The sequence below is a fragment of the Harpegnathos saltator genome, unplaced genomic scaffold, assembly GCF_003227715.2.
Source record: "Harpegnathos saltator strain DR-91 unplaced genomic scaffold, Hsal_v8.6 scaffold758, whole genome shotgun sequence".
In the NCBI taxonomy this organism is placed as follows: domain Eukaryota; kingdom Metazoa; phylum Arthropoda; class Insecta; order Hymenoptera; family Formicidae; genus Harpegnathos; species Harpegnathos saltator.
This window is the reverse complement of record NW_020230602.1, coordinates 63602-80874: the sequence shown is the minus strand read 5'-3', so window position 1 is coordinate 80874 and position 17273 is coordinate 63602. Positions and strand designations below refer to the sequence as shown.

The window sequence follows — 17273 nt, the reverse complement described above, 5'->3', positions numbered from 1 at the left end:
AGCGAGCGAGCGAACATTACGACCAAGGGAAAGGCAAATCCGTCTCTCCCCCGGTGGATATGATTGAAAATCAGACACGGCACGACGGAGTGCTCTCATATGGTAATAACCGAGTCGCGCCGGAAGTGCAACCTCGCATCTGGCATGACGTTCGACCGTTTCATCGTACCGCGATAATGCGGCGCGCTAATTTCTTCGGTTCGTTGTGTTATTGTTACGTTGTAGTTTATACAGTTTATTAAGGGATTATTCATTAGTCACATGTGATACACGCTCGCGTAATGTGTATATGTATACTCTCGACCATTCGCACACGCGGCGTCGTCACGGCGATCGTAACTAGTCTCCCGATCCGTAGTGTGACGTAGAAATTAGCGCGCGCCACGATCAAATATTTATATCCGTGACCTGTGTGGCGCCGAGTTTGCATCGGACGACGCGCAATCATCCGCCGTTAGCGCGATTAACGATTTATGCGCTCGAGAACACCCGGCGTCCGATATCCTTTGACTCCTTCGACGCGGATGAGTCGCGCGCGATGAGGCAGGCGAGCGAGCGACGAACGAGCGGCGACGACGGCGAGTGCCTTCTTTCGACGGAGATCCATCGACGGATTTCGGGACCGCGTTCCAAAATTTCCTCGCAGTAACCACCCGCTCGCGCGAAAGAATTTCGGTCACCTTCGCTTTTGTGATACTACACGCGCGCTCTTTTGTAACATTTTGGTGCACGACAGCGCGACGATATCTATACGATTTTACGTAATAGAATTCTACGGCAGTCGTAATTAACTGCGGAATAATACGACTGAAATTGTTCCGTGATATGATACACGTACTTATAATACAAGCGAGCGTTATTTGCATTTTACTGTGCCATTTGCATAAACGTCTCTTTTCCCTTTCATCTCGCGTATCACCTTGTATCGCCTCGTACCACTCGTTTTTATGGCGATACTTGTGTGTACATTAATTGACGACAATTGAACCGCGGCTATTTTTAATCCGGTTTTCCGTTTCAGACATCACGACAAGGTAGTCGATCGCGGTTATTCGATTCGCCGTGTATCATCATCTCGCGTGCGAGCGCGCCGGCTATTTCCGTCCGAAAGCACCGGAAAACCTCAGAGACATAATAAGGTATCAGAGAAAGAGAGAGACGGACGGCCATTTCGAACATAGTCACGCTCTAGCGTTCCACTGGGAATGACCACCGTGCGGCATTATTGCGTAAATGTGCAGACCTTATCTAATCCCGTCGGTCGCATTGCGAAATAAAATTCATCGACGCAGGTCTTGGCGTTATTGCGCCAGCGTTACCGGTGTAAACTCGGCGGCTAAAACAAAGTAAGAAGAAAGAATAGAAAAAATAGCAAAACCGACAGGATAAAGCGCGCACGAATCCTTTGCGAACCTCCGACGGAAATGCGACCCGCCTTTTTTGCAGATATTATCAAAATGGTTTTTAATAAACCGCTGCGCGCCAACACACGTACATACACACACGTGCATACACATGCAAAATCTCGTCGTTTACTCTTTGCTTAGAGAACGCTGTGTATATTTCTCTCTGTGTTATATCAAAATGTACATACAGGAAGGCAATGGATGAGACGCGAAGGAAAACGACTGGAGGGAGAATAAGGATAGCAGAACGAAAGAGGAAAAAAAAGGAAATAAAAGAGAGCGTAGCTTCGCGTGACAAGAATAGGTGCTATTCGGTAGTTAACAAAGAGCGAGAACAGGAGACGAAGAGCGAGAAGGAGAGTCACGACAAAGGCGCGTGTAGATAGTCCGTTTAGGTAGAGAAAAGGCGTTTTGTACGGTGCACACATGCATGCGGCAGGGACGTTGGCACGCACGCACGCACGCACGCACGCACGCACGCACGCACGCACGCACGCACGCACGCACGCATACACGAGAGAGACGACGAGATACCGATTAGCGTTTCGTCGAAGCAAAATCCGATGCTCGAAATCCGGCCGAAAAGGATTCCTCGATGACTCGCGCGTTCATCGACATGACTTCGATCAACGACGAACAATCGAGATGATCGAGTGAGGTCTTTCTTCTTCGCCACGTCTATATCGTACTTGAGGCTTATGAGCCAGAAAGCGATATGAAATCGTAACAGTCACGTGATCAGTTCATTGAGACCGCCGAACGTCGGTGGCAATGTCGACAAACGTTAATCGTGTAATTAATCGAGTCTTTCTTTATTTGTACGGGGGACTGATACCGGTGTAATTTCAGAGTTCTGATTCGGATGCGAGATGTACACGACGATTGCACGAATTTGCGCTTCGCAAGTGAATAAAACGCGACGTTCGTTTCTTTCTCCGCGGAGCATCGAGGAAAATTGAACTCGCCGGCAATGATGTCGCTTTTCGACAAGTGTGAGAGCGGTTCCTGCAAAAATCGATATTCAAAGACGAAGGACCCGTCAGAGCCAAAGAGTATATCGTCCGACGGTGGTCGAGATTTTTTATAACCACATCTCGGCATCGATTGGCCATTGTTCGTTAAATTCCCGCTTTATACCGGCCTCAGTCCTCGAATTTGTATATAATTCTTACTTAGAACGCGATAAGAGGAGGAAGGAAAGAAGAAAAAACGAATGGAAAAAAATACGTATTAACCGAGGCGAACCAACTGGAATAAATTAAACGAGGCGCCAGGTGTGCTGTTAAGCGCAAGTATGCGAAATGGACGATATGTATTCGGTGGTGTCCGATTACGCCGTGTCCACGGTCGCAGATAACGCAGACGATCGTCCAACGGCATGAGCACGAACACCGTTCCAATTCCGACGGAAACGCACGTGATTATTAACGTGTCGTGTACGACGACCTCGTTACAAGACCACTTCGACATGCACACGCATAGACGCGGCACGCGTGGTGCACCTCCGACGACGACGACGACGACGACGACGACGACGACGATCGACAATCGACGATGAGACAACAGACCGCACACTCTATTGCGGCGAGAAACAAAGACAACGACCGTTCTGTCCCCGTTTCACCATCGGTAAGATGATATACGCTTATGCAGAAGACTATCGCGAGCGAGAACGAGAAAGAAAGAGACTGGCATTGGCGAGAAAAATTGCCTCTAATACGCGTAATCGTAACCTACCTCTTCACCTCGTTCCTATTCGAGTGAAAGTCTGAGGTCCAAGCTCTAGCTGCGGAATTCGTCCATAGTGGATCTTATTCTGATTGATTTAACGCTAGTCCAAATTTTCACTCCACATTGCACGCTGTAATCGCTCACTGCTGCTTTCGCCAAGCGAAGACTCGAGTATTGATATAGTGAAGCATTTTTTTTATTACGTCCGTTATTACTTGTGTTGACAATTTGAACAGAATTTAGAGATTCAAAAGCGGTGAAAATAGAGAAATTTCGGCAAGGGCCGTCGAAATGGCAGTCGTACATCCCGAGAGACTGGTACGATATCGAGATTTCTTTTCTTTATATTCGAATCCGATGGATATTATTTAAGATTCACGAACGGTTGAGAGTCTCGGAAAAGAGCACGAGCGACCGCATTGGCGCATCATGAGTGCCAGTCATGTTTCCGTCGAAAAATAAGGTACGAAATTTCCTGAAATCTCTCGCGCATTCTATTCTCGCTTGCCAGAAGTAAAATTATTGCCAGAAATAAAATGTAATTAGGACATTAATTGCCTTCGATCGTATATTTCAGCGTCAAGGCGAGACCTTGATAGGGAGGACATTAGAAACTGACACGTGTGTCAGCTCGACGCGTTCGCTCGAGGAGTAAAGTTTCGGAATGAAGGAAGTACCAATTTTCGATTGAGTTTCTGGACTCGTTTAGCACGACGCGGACGAGCTGTCATGAGCTGTCGGGAACCAACGTGACGTCTCTCGTTTATCTGCCGACCGTGGCTCACAATATTAATCACCATTACCCTCACTAGCGCGATACTCGCGCGGAATGTATAGATTTGTACTTGTTTGTTTATTTATTGTTAGATAGAATGATCGCGCGATCGCAAAGTCGCGGTCAGGCGGAAGCTCGATTCTTAGAATCGAGACTCTGCGACTGTTTAGCCTCTAGTTCTTTTTTTTTATTAGCGACGTAAGAACGACTAAAATATTATTTTGTTGATATATACATATTATATAATGATTACTATTGATTATGAACTACGAATAATCTGTAAATATACGAGACCACCGCAGAGTCGTGTCTCTCCTATAATTTTCTTGGCAACATTTTCTCCTCCAGAAATATCCCAAATCCTATCAACGATTTCAGGACAGAGTTCCGGCTTCGAGTTTAGCGACAGCGTTTCGCAGTGAACTCGACAGTCGGTTACTTTGAATAATTACCTAAGCTATCACTTACTTGATGGCACAACGTCGCTCGTTGCATCTCTGTCGTCGTCGAGGATGATACGCGTGACCGGCTGTCGATGTCCTGTTCCGCTGGATTCTGCATCTTTACTCTTGAGATTCCTCCACGTGTGTGAAGCTGACCCCGCATTTTTCGAATTGTGCTGCATTGTGCTGCGTTTGTGCCGCAATCCGCAACTCTGTAATTCAAAGCGTACTCATGAAAATTAAGAAAAACTAAATTTTTTATAGCCCCGTACTTTTCGAATTTTGAGTTTTTCTTTATTGTGCCGTATTGTGTTGTGTTTGTGCTGATTTGTACCGCAAATGCGAGACCGGTAACTTCAATAACATTTGAGAAAAAAATAAAAACGAAAATTTGTCAGCCCCCCCCACTTTTGTCAGAATGAACCCAATTTTTGTTTGTGAATTCCTACTACGTAATTTGTGTCGCGTTATACCGTTAGAAGAAACTGGATATCTTCTTTCATTCAGTAGAAAAAAATATTAGTTAAAATACAAATTAACAAATAACTTTTTCTACAATGCATTTATCGCAAGTCTGCAAATTGTGTCTATGAATTGTGCTAATTGAGTACAATAAGAAACTTAGAGATGTACCGAAAACTACTCAGATTGCAAAAAAAACTTGCAAAAATTTGTGACGCAAAAGAAATTTTTCACATTTTCGAAATTTCGAAAGTTATGCCGGATTGTGCTAGTCAAACCCAACAACTTTTTCTAATTGCAAAATGTCCTCAGATGGCTGGTTTTCGCAGTACGAGCATTCAAAGAAAGTAATTTTTAGGAATAATTTTCAGATCACTATAGCTTTTGAATCGTGGTCGAGATATTCGAATTCTGCTAGTCGAGTACAACAAGAAACGACTAAGACATGTTCCGAAAATTGCATAGCTTGTAAAAAAATTGGCAAAAAATAGTAGGCCAAAAAATTTTGTTTACATTTTCGAAATTTTGAAAGTTGTGCCGGGTTGTGCTAGTCAAGCCCAACAACTTTTCCTAATGGCAAAATTATTGGTCTGTTCTTTCTAGCTGCACTACTGAACTGGTGCAATAAGTTAAAGTGAGAAAAAATATAGTTGTCTCATTCTAACTTATTGCACTAGTTCCACAGTGCAGCTGAAAAGAACAGATCATATGTCATACCATCGTAGTCCACAGTACAGCCACAAAAATATTTCAGTCCTGCCGCGCTGATCTGTATCTCTGTTTCTTTCCTTGGATGCTCGTACTGCAAGAACCAACCATCTGAGGACATTTTACCATTGAAAAAAGTTTTTAGGCTTAATTATTTACGAACCTTGGGGAGGACGAGAACATAAACGGCAGTGATTTGAACTTCAGGCCGCCATAACACGATAAATATACGGCGCAACATCCGGAAGCACTGTCGACGGCTCATACCGCGAGATATTTATTTTCGGTGACTGTTTGACAAACTTTGGCTAAGATAGCCACGCGAAACTCATATTCAGCATTTCTTATAATAAATCTTATAATAAACTCACCTTCAACGAGCCGAAATCTGGAGAAGACGCGGGACGCTCGTCGAACTGAAGATCTCGCAACTGAAGATATCACAATAATTACGATTCTCGATTTCGATATCGATGCATCGTACTAAATCGATACTATCGATATCTCTCTGTTCTGGGTGATTTATCCGGGCATCCGTCAAAAGACGTACAGTACAGTCGTAAGTACATAGAGAAGTACTCGAAAAATAATCTCCATATCTCCAGATGTAGTATTAGAAAATCAGCTGCTTATCGCGTCGTAAATTGTGGAAAAAATTAAAACGCAGATAGCGCAGCTCTTCCCCGGTGTACTATCTACACTTGAGAGTTGTTCCTCAGCAGGGCAGGGGTACCAATAATGATTCGCGAAACTCGCGCAAAGCCGCTATGAACTAGATGTCGCGAGCTGTACGGTAAGGCGTTTATGACGCCCTGTGCATCGTATATCGAATATTCATTTTCTCTCGCTGCAGTTGACGGCAGTGACAAGAGGTCACCATCCTCGCGCATGTAGATTCGCGTTCTCGTTTTTGCTCGGTGCCGTGGAATCTCGTTGCGAGGAATTGCGCGTTTCGCCAGTCTCTCTCTCTCTCTTTCTCTCTCTCTCTCTCTTTATCGTGTGCCTCGCACTCGTCCGTTGCCATATCCAACGCGAGCACGAGCTATCGTCCGTACGCGCCGATGCAGACGAGGACTCGATCGACGTCTGTTGGCTGACACGTCGCGCGTACTCCGCTGCAAAAGACAGCCCGGAACGCGTCCGACCACAAGCGAGGTTAGTAACGTACTGCGTATTTACCCAGCGTGATTTCCTCGACTTCTCGCATGTCAAAACAAAGCCAGTTTTTGCGCGCGCTCGATCGCGCCTATTGTGACGCGCGCGGCGAATGTCAGTCGATCTCGTAGAGGTTAAGTGAGTCGTCGCTCGTGTACGCATTATATTTCGACGTCGATTCTTTCGCTTGTAAGCAGACTTAGTCTTGCGGACGATTGACTTTGTGCGAAGCAGTAACGCGATACACGACGAACGTAGCACGAATATTCAACGATGAAGAGATAAATATGCAGGATGAGCAGGTATTTCGCCGAGAGCAAACGATTCGTCGAAAACGTCGGAACATGTAGAGAAAAGATTCTTTAGCAGCGAGGCTGCATTCTTTAGTACAAACCGTACAAACATAGAAATGTCCCTTTTATTGTCCTCAAAAACAGACGACTGTTCTGTATACGAAAATGGTGACAAGCTTACTGAGACATCATTTGCGCGAAGAAATGTTTGTCATTGATCTTTTGTTATTTTGTCAGGCTTGCGTGCAAACTATAGATAATGGTCACACGCAAGCGGATATATATCCTCGATAACGAATACGTGATCGTTTAATATTACAGTTGTATTATCGGGCAATCGTGTCGCATCGTGTTATGATACTGGAAACTCTGAAACATTATTCTTAGAAAATCCGGTTTATCGTGTCGCGACAACGAGGAGGAATGTCGAAGTTCGAAGTATGAAAGTAGCAAGAAATTGTCTTGTGTAATATTCGACGCTTCCTAACCTCGACAGCACGGTCGCGTTAGTTACCGACCGAGTAGAAAAAAGCGCCCGTTGACGAAGATAATCTACATTTTTGTAAATTTCCTCAAGCACAAATCTCACAAACACTGTTCTTTATTACAGGAGCAAGCTGGAGTTATATTCAGAATGAAGTTAGCTACTGAAAGTATCTTCCATTCGTCGCAACATAATCATAGTATGGCAGTGACTGTTCGTTCGATGTGCTAAAACATTTGCAAGAGCGCGAGTTCGCCGTAATTAATATGTCACAAACGGTCTTCTGAGAATAACACAATGGCACAAAATACCGTAGAGGACACCAAATCCGCGGTGGATAACACAGAAATGTCAGAAACATTGACCTACACGGTTGATAAAGCAGACTCCCGCGATGATAAAGGGAACGCTGATGAAGCGATGAACCCTGCCAAGGCAGAGTCTACTTCCGAAGAAAATAAAGAATCTGATAAGAAAAAAGAAATCGATGATAATTCGGTCAAACCACTCGACTCTAAAGAGCAATCGAACACCGATGAAACTGATCTCGATACAAAATCCAAGGAGGAGACTGATTCCAAGAAACAGTCGACTTCTGAGAAGACTATTAAAACAGGAACCAAAGAAAACAAGTCCGAAGCAAACTGCTCCGCGGACACATCCAATGACGCAGACGAGCGAGCAAATACGTTCTTCAACGCGGAAGAACAATTAAGCGAGATTTTGAAAGTCGTACACGAAGATCTGGATATTAAGTATTTTCAAAAATCAACTAATCAGCTCACGAATGCAAATGATAAAGACACTAGCGATAAAGATACCAGCAGCACAGAACAGCAGAATAAGAAGGCGGAAACTGTCGAAGAGCAAGATACGATGGAGAGTGTGACTTGCGTGACTGTACAAGATGCAGAAGAGAAGAAGGATTCGAGAGAGTCTCGAGAGTTAGAGAAGTCGGATGAAAAATCAGAGGTCGGAATTGTCGGTCCTCCAACCGCGGTGAGCGAACTTATCAACGAGGAGGAACTCGGTGGCGGTGATTCAGCCGACCAAAAAGATCACATTGCTGAATGGGTCGAGAAGTCGGCAAAGGCAGATACAGCAACACCAGCGAACGCTGAAGACGATGTTGCAGTTGAGGAACGTAAACAGCGAACTAACGGGAGCGAAGTGGAAACGAAGTGGAAGAACGAGGAAGCCGTGTCTATATCGTCCAGGAAATCGCAGAAAATCGTCAGCAACATCATTAAGAAGAGCATCAAATGGTGAGTGAAGCATTTAATTAATTGTCAACATTATCTCAACATTTAGTTGGTAACTGTCAATATTATTATGACTGATTTATCGTCGTTGACGAAGATCTTGCATATTCGAGAACTGCGTGGCGTTTTCTGTTTGATCGTTCAGTCTGAGTTATATTCGTATGTGTACACTGCGGTATATTGTGCACGTGCTCCTATGAAATTGCGTGTTTACGGGAGAATATAACTCTCGCAAAGTCGAGGATCTTTATCAGTAGGTCGTTGGTGCGCTAGCTGAAAACCACCAGCGACACGACGAAGCGACAAAATAGAACAAAAACACAACAATATTGCGCGATAGATGCTTTTTCGCTCGCACTTTTAATTGTCCTGCTCCGTCAAGTTGTTAGGTGAAAAAAAGAGAGGAACATTTTTATGATGTCGATGCAAAGAGATGGTTGGTATATTTTCCACGTTGTTAGCACGATTGAAAAGACGATATTCTAAGGAAACCTTGAAATACGCAATAGATAAGAAACAGAAATTTGATTTTAAAATTTGGATTTATGCAATAAGCTGGCTGCTTAAGATTATCTATTTTCTATTGTACACACTATTAGACGTTTCAGAGTTATCTTTATGATCTTTGATAGAGAGAAAGAGAGAGAGAGATCTATTTGACCTTTTATCTCCCCGCGTTCTCCTTCGTCTCTCGCGTCTCTCATCATCACTGGAAAGTCGCGCGCGTTCTTGCGCGGCCACCACAATTTCGTTCGCCAGCAGATATTTCTGGATATTTCTGGATGAACGTGTATTTCTTTTTTTTCCGCTGTGACCATTGACGATGGTGGCCGAGATTCGTGTTATCAGCCGATAAAACCAGGATAAGAGATGCTGACAGACGTGTAAACGTTAACAACGTTGTGAAATCGGAAGAGACAGAGATAGAGGGGGAGAGGGAAGAGGCGCAGCCGAGAATTGAAAAAGAAAAAGGAGCAGAGGGAGCGAAATATTGACCGTACAACGATAAGCAAACGGTGGTGCCGATAACAGGACAACTATTTCTGCAACGCGCCCTCTTCTCGCATCCGCTTACCTGTGAACGAGCGTCCCTTATTTTTCCGTATTTACATTATAAATATCTCACCATACAGCGTTCCACTCTTCTATGCGATATTGAAACCTCCTTAAAAGAAAAAGAGAAGGACAAAGAGAACAGTTTGACTCGCTTTTTCGTCTCTGTTGTTATCGCCTTTTAACCATGGGAACTGAAGTAATAGAAAGTTGGAAGAAGTTAATAGAAGATAAGTGATAAGCGGAAACGAGTACATTTTTTTTTTTAACTTTCGTTCCATCTCTACCCACTTCTTGAGTCTATTTTTACCTGAGGGATTTGCGAAAGGTCCTAAGGAGCTCTAATGAGATCCGCTTTCGACAAGGGCATTATTTTTCACCGGTATTAGGAAAAGGTGAACCAGCTGTGCAACAAATAGAAACGTTTCAAATTATTCCGTGAACTGTGTCGACGATTATCCTACGACTACTCTAATACAAATGTTAGAGAATACAATACCCATTGATGAGGTCGGGCATAACTCTGCTGCCGCCTATGTTGGTTATGATGGTATTATCGTTATCGAAGCGTTACCTCGATCTTTGCGTTCGCCGATATACATTCGAAAAAATCGAGACTGCAATTCATCGCTGCGACCGGTAGAAAGCCGCGTCGAGGACGCGCAGTGCGCGATTTCCGAGATTGAATTTATTACCTCGCATGTTACTTATGATACAGCTTTGCAGTTATATATGCATGTTGACGAAGTATTCAAATGAACAATGACGAGTGACCGTCGATTTTTACAGCTATTTTATTCTGGACGTGTTTTCTTCTTTCAATGATGGATACGTTTTGTATCTGTGCTCCTCTCTCGCTCAGATAATTGTCTGCGTAAGTCTTGGCAAGAATTTCGAAGCTCTCGAAAAGTCGCGAAGCAATGCAGCTGGTATATTCCGCTTGGTCGAGTCCAAACAGCTCTCGGGCCAATTGGCCCATAGAAAAATGAGAACTTTCCATACGAAGATTATATCCCGCGCGGGTTCGGTTGACAATTAAGTCGCTTGACCTTGCGTCTTCTTATCATCATTCAACTTATTTAAAGCCGATCTCTCTGACGTTAATGTGACGTTACACATAGATACACATAGAAGGCAATATCCCGATCCACCGTTACGGCGGATTACGTTCAACGGAATTTAATTTGCGGAATTACATAATCGCTCTTCATTATTAATTGCCGCCGGGGCAATCGCTCGCGAGCACAGAGTGACTTTAAGTTCTGTCACCGTTCGCCGTCGATCTCGAAATATAAACGCTCGAAATTGAAGAAGCGGACGACTCTTCCCAGACTCTTTTCGTGGATGAAGAAGTGGTGAAGATTAACATCAATTTAGAAGATAGTCAAGAAATACAATATGACCCGACGAGAAACGTAATTAAGATAAAATAACAAATGCCGTCAGAACGGATTCCTTTTAAGTGATCCGGACGCAATTAGCGGCATCGATGCAAGCGTTTATTTTTACTGTCCGAGAGACACCATTTCACATAAAATAGATTTAGAGAATCGATCCCCGTCCTGAGACTATTCCGGGAAATCTCATTCCGTTAATTGACTGGAAAGCACTTGAAAAGCGCCTGATACCAGCGCGCATTCACTTACCGATCTTGATTAAATTTTCCAAAGGTCACGTAAAGCCGAGTCGCAACGCAAGTGTGTTACTTCCGCTTCCATCTCTGATCCCGAATTCTCTTCCGAGCGACTCGAGCACCGATCGATCAAATGCAGATCGTTTAATCGACGGCCTAAAACAAGGGCTTAATTTCGCAAGCGCAGTTTTCATTTTCGCAATAACGGACCGACATGCGGAAGAGTCGTACGTCGATTCACGCTGCGATCGATGGATCGTTTCCGAGCGTCTCCGCGCCGATCCTCCGGGCAGAGCAGCCGCGTGACAATTTTACATGTATAACCGACCAATGCACATGCACATATAGGCGTATATATTTATACGTACACGATATATGCACGCGTGCGCACGTTTCACGAGAAGGCTATCCAGTTTCCATGGTCCCAGGCCAAGGCTGGTTTCACACCCCACACAGCGACGACGGTGGCGGCGGTGGCGGCGGCGGCGACGGCGTCGGCGGCGGCATCGGCGGCGGCGGCGGTGGCGGCGGTGGTGGCGGCGGCAGCAGCAGCAGCAGCAGCGGCGGCGGCGGCGGCGGCGGCGGCGGCGGCGGCGGCGGCGGCGGCGGCGGCGGCGGCGGCGGCGGCAGTAGCAGCAGCCGGATGAAAGTGGAGCGGCCGACAAGAGGGGCGTTAATCCCCACGAACGGTACCATAGAAACGGTACCGCTAGGGTCGTTACGTGCAGTCATCGCTTACCGGATACCAACCACTCCGGTACCGACTGGTTGATCGACCCATCCAGCCCTTCGACTCGATTATTCAGACTCCCTAACCCCTGTCCTTGCCCTCGGACCGTGCACGATGACGTCTGCGTGAATCCGAGCATTTCATCGAGCGTCTTCTAATTCGCTGAGAGAAAAATTTGCACTAGCCGCGCATATCGCAACAGTTGCTCCCGAGAATCATGAAAAGAGGATAATCACGCGATCGCTGTGAGATTGTGTCGTTTTCGTCACGGCATTTTCGACACTTGCCGACTGTTACGACAGATTTCTGCGAAAGAAAGAAAAAGAGCGACGTTTACGTGATAGCGGTGGGAAAACTTCTGCAAGATTATTAATTTGTCGCTGAAAAATGGTGGTGCCATTCGAAAAATGATAATCTCTCGCTAGAAATCGTTGGTTCCTTTTACATTTCTCTTTCTCTCTCTCTCTCTCTCTCTCTCTCTCTCTCTCTCTCTCTCTCTCTCTCTCTCTCTCTCTCTCTCTCTCTCTCTCTCTCTCTCTCTCGTTCTCTGACGGCGTTACGCATAATAATCAGTCCGTGGGTCGTCCTTGACATATCGCAATGGAATGAGATATCATTTACAGCGTGGAAATTTATTAAATTGCCACTTACGTCGCGATACTTTCAGCTATGTTCATACTCTTCTTGAACAGTAACTTTTACATTTGACTAATTCTCACACATTCAACATATCCAATCAGTAATTAAATCTAATAATTAAACTCTCCATGTATACAAGAAAAGGTTGGTAGTAAAAATTAAATTTATATGATACCGTGAGAGTTGACTTTGGAATTTTTCCACTGAAAAATGGATTGGTTCCGCTATTATGTTTCCCTTTTGAGTTACCATACCGAAAGAGTCACATGCATGAATGGTCGAAAACTAAAAGGACGAAGAAAGTTTGCACCGCCCTGTGTTCATCGTCGTATTTCACTTTTTTATGCAAGCATACAGAAATTTGAACAGTGACACTCAAACGATTAATATATCGCGAACTTGTACAAGGAATGATTTGATGTATCGGCTATGAATAATCGGCAGAGTGATATGAACAGAAGTCTCCGAAAAGGTAGTCTTCTTTGTCCTGCCCACGGTCCCTCGGGCGAGGAACCAGATGTTGATGACGAGCTTTGAACGTGTGCGCATGTCCCTTCGCAGGACCGGACTTCTGCATTGGTACATGTGTATGTGTGTGTGTGTGTGTGTAATAACGTATGTATGTATGTATGGTATTATTACGAAGATACTCACAACGGTATAATACTTGATAACTCTATGCCGAAAAGGAATTACTTTACACTTATTTACTACACTAACTCGTGTTCACATTTTCATCTAGTTCGTATCGTCTTGTTTTCTCCCGTGAGAAAAATACGAATCTTCTGGTATTTCCATCACCCTCTCCACGCTTTATTGCCTTTCTACAAGTAGGAATTCCTGCAAATTTTACTATGCTTTTCTTTGGTAGCGCAGACTGTTTTGGTAGTGATAGGCTGTCAATTGAGTTTTCTGCTAGGAAACTTTGTGAGACCAAAGGGTAATAAATTAAGACCAAACATTTTTCACTTTTCCTTTCCTCGACGAAACTATTTTTCTTCTTTGAAACTCTCATATGAAATATAAGACGCAGTCGACAAACGTAGCAAACGAAAGAACCGTTTGTTGAGTTATTTGTCGTTTCTCAAACGTGACTAAATTATACAAAGTTCCAAGGATTTGGTAACAACCGTTGGTACATCCTGGTAACGCCGGAGGTGACGTCATCCGATGATCCAAAAGCCTGGCGGTGAGCGTCCATCGTGCACCACCACCAGCATCGCCGCCGCTGCTGCCGCCGCCACCACCGCCACCCTCGGATCAACCCTCCAGCCCCTCTTGCCTCTCTCTCTCTCTCTCTCTCTCTCTCTCTCTCTCTCTCTCTCTCTCTTTCTCTCCCTCGCTCTCGTCTTCTCCCTTTCTCTCGCTCGCCCCCTCCGGCTATCCCCTTTGCTACACTGCCGCCCTCCGAACGGACTACGACCCCTCTCGCGTCACCCACAGCCGCCGCCGTTGCTATAACGAGAGCTGGATAGAGCAGGTTCCCGAAACGAGCGAGAGCGTCGTGAACGCACGTACAAAACTCTGTCCATGTCCAGAGAGCGAGATCTCTCAATGTTCTCCAAGGACGACGCTGCCGCGAACGAGAACCTGGCTAGTCGCGTGGATCTTCGTTAAATTCAGCGTTGCTCGACTTGATCGTAATTACATGGATGTATTATTATAGTAGGAACTTTGACGTTAACAATTTTTATCGATCGCTCTTGTTGACCGCGAAAGCGTCGAAAACACGCTGGTATCGTTATGTTGAACGAGCGAAAGTACATTAGGAATCCCTAGGAAAGTATCTTAGGAGGAATTTGAGACCGTCGATTATCACAGCGCGTTTCTATTGATAATAGAGTTATCAATTTAACGATGCCTCGTAAAACGGATATATCGTTAAGGAAATAGTTGGTCTCGTTGCTTATATAGCTTTATAAGCGTAATCGCAACGCCGTGTGAATCTAGCAATCTTCGAAATTCGTCAGCCGGAAAATTTGTAAACATTACGCCACCCGGATTAGAGTCTTGAAATATGTCTTGTGCACTTGCGAGGTAGAGTGGTGCACGGTGCTTCGTCTGTTACTCGTCAAACTCGACTGTGAAACCAGATCCTCCTTAGTGGTTCCCAGTCTGCACAGTTCTCATCGGAAAATCAACGAAGTGCTCGCGGATTTTGCGACGTGTAGCTCGTCGCTCGGCATCTAGCGATGATACCGAGGGATGCTTTTCTCTTTTATCCCCGATGCATTGTTGATACGTAGACGCCACGTAACCTGCCTACGCTTCATATACCTTGCGGTACCGTGTCTTACTTGTTCTGTTTCATCGGTCAAAACATGCGCTTCGACACTGTGACCGTTTAAATATTCAACTTGACAGATTGCGGCCTGAATTTCCCCGAGGAACGAGGAGCATTAAAATTAATCCCGAACAAATTTCAGTTTCAACCAAAAACAAGGACTGCCAGTAGTATATGCGTGCTCGCGCGGACAAATTAATTTTAATCGTACTGTTATATGGGCGAAGAGCATTTTCAAAACGGCGCGTGATCGCGGCGTGAACAAAGCAGCACGAACCACTGCTTCGCCGCGTCGCAGCGCGTCGAAGATCGCGGACCACGTGCTCCTACCGGCCGTATCGGCGGGTAAATAATCTCGAGTGCAGAAACTAGGCCCCTCGAGGGCAGCGCCGTTTGATAAACACGAACTATGCGAGGCGAGGATGCGTTGTCTAGCAACGGTCGAACGGACCAAAAAACGCGCGACCTGAACTTTTTCTATTTTTTCTTACTTTTTTTCTACCGCGCGAGCAACAGGTCGAACGAGGTTAACGTCGACCGCGTCATACCGCGTCGCGACGCGACGTGGGAGGAAGAGTATAGGTGGGAAAGGAGGAGGGGGTCGGGGAAGAAGAGGGAGAGGAGGAGGAGAAGGAGGAAAGAGTGAATAGTAAAGAGGAGAGTATGTTTAGTTAAAAGTAACCGAAAACGAGATTCTTCCGAACGAGCGGGACCACGAGAGTTCGGTGTGGCGACCGAGAGAGACGATTTCGGATCGTGCTGGGGCGGAAGCGCGAGCCTGGAAACCACTCGGCGCTCCCTGGAGACTCCAGTGCGACTTGGCAGGTTTGGCAGGCAGGCAGGCAGGCAGGCAGAGGCATGCAGGTAGGCAGGCAGACAGGCAGGCAGGCAGGCAGAACACGCAGGCAAAGGGAGAGGGTGGCTTGGACTTCGGTCGGGATGGCGGGTATTGATCCCGCGAACGTAGCAGCGGGGTGGCCGGGACCCCACCTCAAGGATGAAGGGTGCCTCCCCTCTCCGCGCTCGGGCGCGCGGCTCTCTCTTTCTCTCTCTGTCTCTCTCACTCACTCACTCACGTTCTCTTTCTCTCGTGCTCTTTCGCCGACGACAAGAGGAAGAGAAGACGAAAGAGAGAGAGAGAGAGAGAGAGAGAGAGAGAGAGAGAGAGAGAGAGAGAGAGAGAGAGAGAGAGAGAGAGAGAGAGAGAAAGAGAGAAGAAGAGCAGAGGAACCACGTGAGTGGGGTGCTTGCCCCTTAAGAGAGACGGGTGAACCACCTAGCGCGTCCGTGTACCAAAGATCCTTCCAGTTGGTGTAATGAGTGGCTGCAAAAAAAAAGGAAGATAAAGCAAAGAGAGGAGGATGTAGAAGGTAGATAAAAGAAGATCCACCGCGGCGCTTATCGCCTCCCTCTTCGGTCCTTGAAAAATCGCGTCTTTTCGAGACCAAAATTTGTGGTCCCCCGTTGTCCTCGCAATGTGCGAGTTGTCTCGGTATGGAGAAATTGACGGATGACCATAAATCACGACGTAATTTCTTAACGGACGTATCTCTCCTACCGTATCTCCCATCGACGCTCGTGTCCTTGAATATGACCACAGCGTGGAAAACCCAATATGCGGAAAATCCCGTAATTACCGGACGAACTTTCTACGATCATTTGGATGGTGCTCCCGGATAAGTTGCAACGGGACGTAATTCTGCTCGGGTCTGACGATATCGTTCTCTCTTATGAAACGATTCAGCTCGCTCGCACAATGAAGGTACCGATGTAGTTGCAGCTGCGTATCTTCGCCGCAGGTGCACAACCGTATCGTCGCGACGCGTACGATCCAAATGCAACAGCAATTTTTCTAATTACACCGCATAAACATCGCAGAAATTTCAATCAAACGCGCCCCGACACGGTCCACGGCGTGGTCCGTGTTCTCCGATACCCGAATTCCCCGACCTCTGCTTGAAATCACAATGTTAACCGCCTTGACGCGCCAAGTTGTCGTACGGAGCTGCGAAATGGACGAAAGAGGACGTAATATCGCGTTGCTCGACGCTTCGACGACCCACGGTCGATCTTTCATGCCCCCTCGAACATGCTCTTCTCTTCTCACCTCCTCCGCCCTCCCCGTTGTTGCTACCCGGGCGAGATGTCAACAAACGTGAATATCCGAGCGATGTGAGAGATAAGCGGGTCGACGGGGATAATTTCGGTAGGTTTG

At 45.9% G+C, this 17273-nt stretch overlaps 1 protein-coding gene and 1 long non-coding RNA gene across 4 annotated transcripts in view; one reads left to right on the top strand and one right to left on the bottom strand.

Annotated features, from left to right (window-relative positions):
* Positions 1-4054: 4054 nt before the first annotated feature.
* LOC112590232 (uncharacterized) lies at positions 4055-6248 on the bottom strand. The gene is made up of 3 exons (XR_003114063.1): positions 5897-6248; positions 5535-5636; positions 4055-4567 (listed from the first exon to the last, which is right to left on the bottom strand). It is a non-coding gene; the product is annotated as an uncharacterized LOC112590232 (long non-coding RNA).
* Positions 6249-6412: 164 nt separating this feature from the next.
* Positions 6413-17273, top strand: part of LOC105183613 (uncharacterized) — a 33804-nt gene continuing 22943 nt past the window's right edge. For 2 of the 3 annotated variants that reach the window (XM_025306164.1, XM_011141873.3), the window contains exons 1-2: positions 6413-6680; positions 7584-8722. In XM_025306164.1, coding sequence (XP_025161949.1) covers positions 7755-8722 — 968 coding nt within the window. In that variant the 5' untranslated portion in view covers positions 6413-6680; positions 7584-7754. Of the gene's footprint in view, positions 6681-6805; positions 6983-7583; positions 8723-17273 lie in introns of those variants that run through there. The other variant, XM_011141872.3, reaches the window with a different exon arrangement.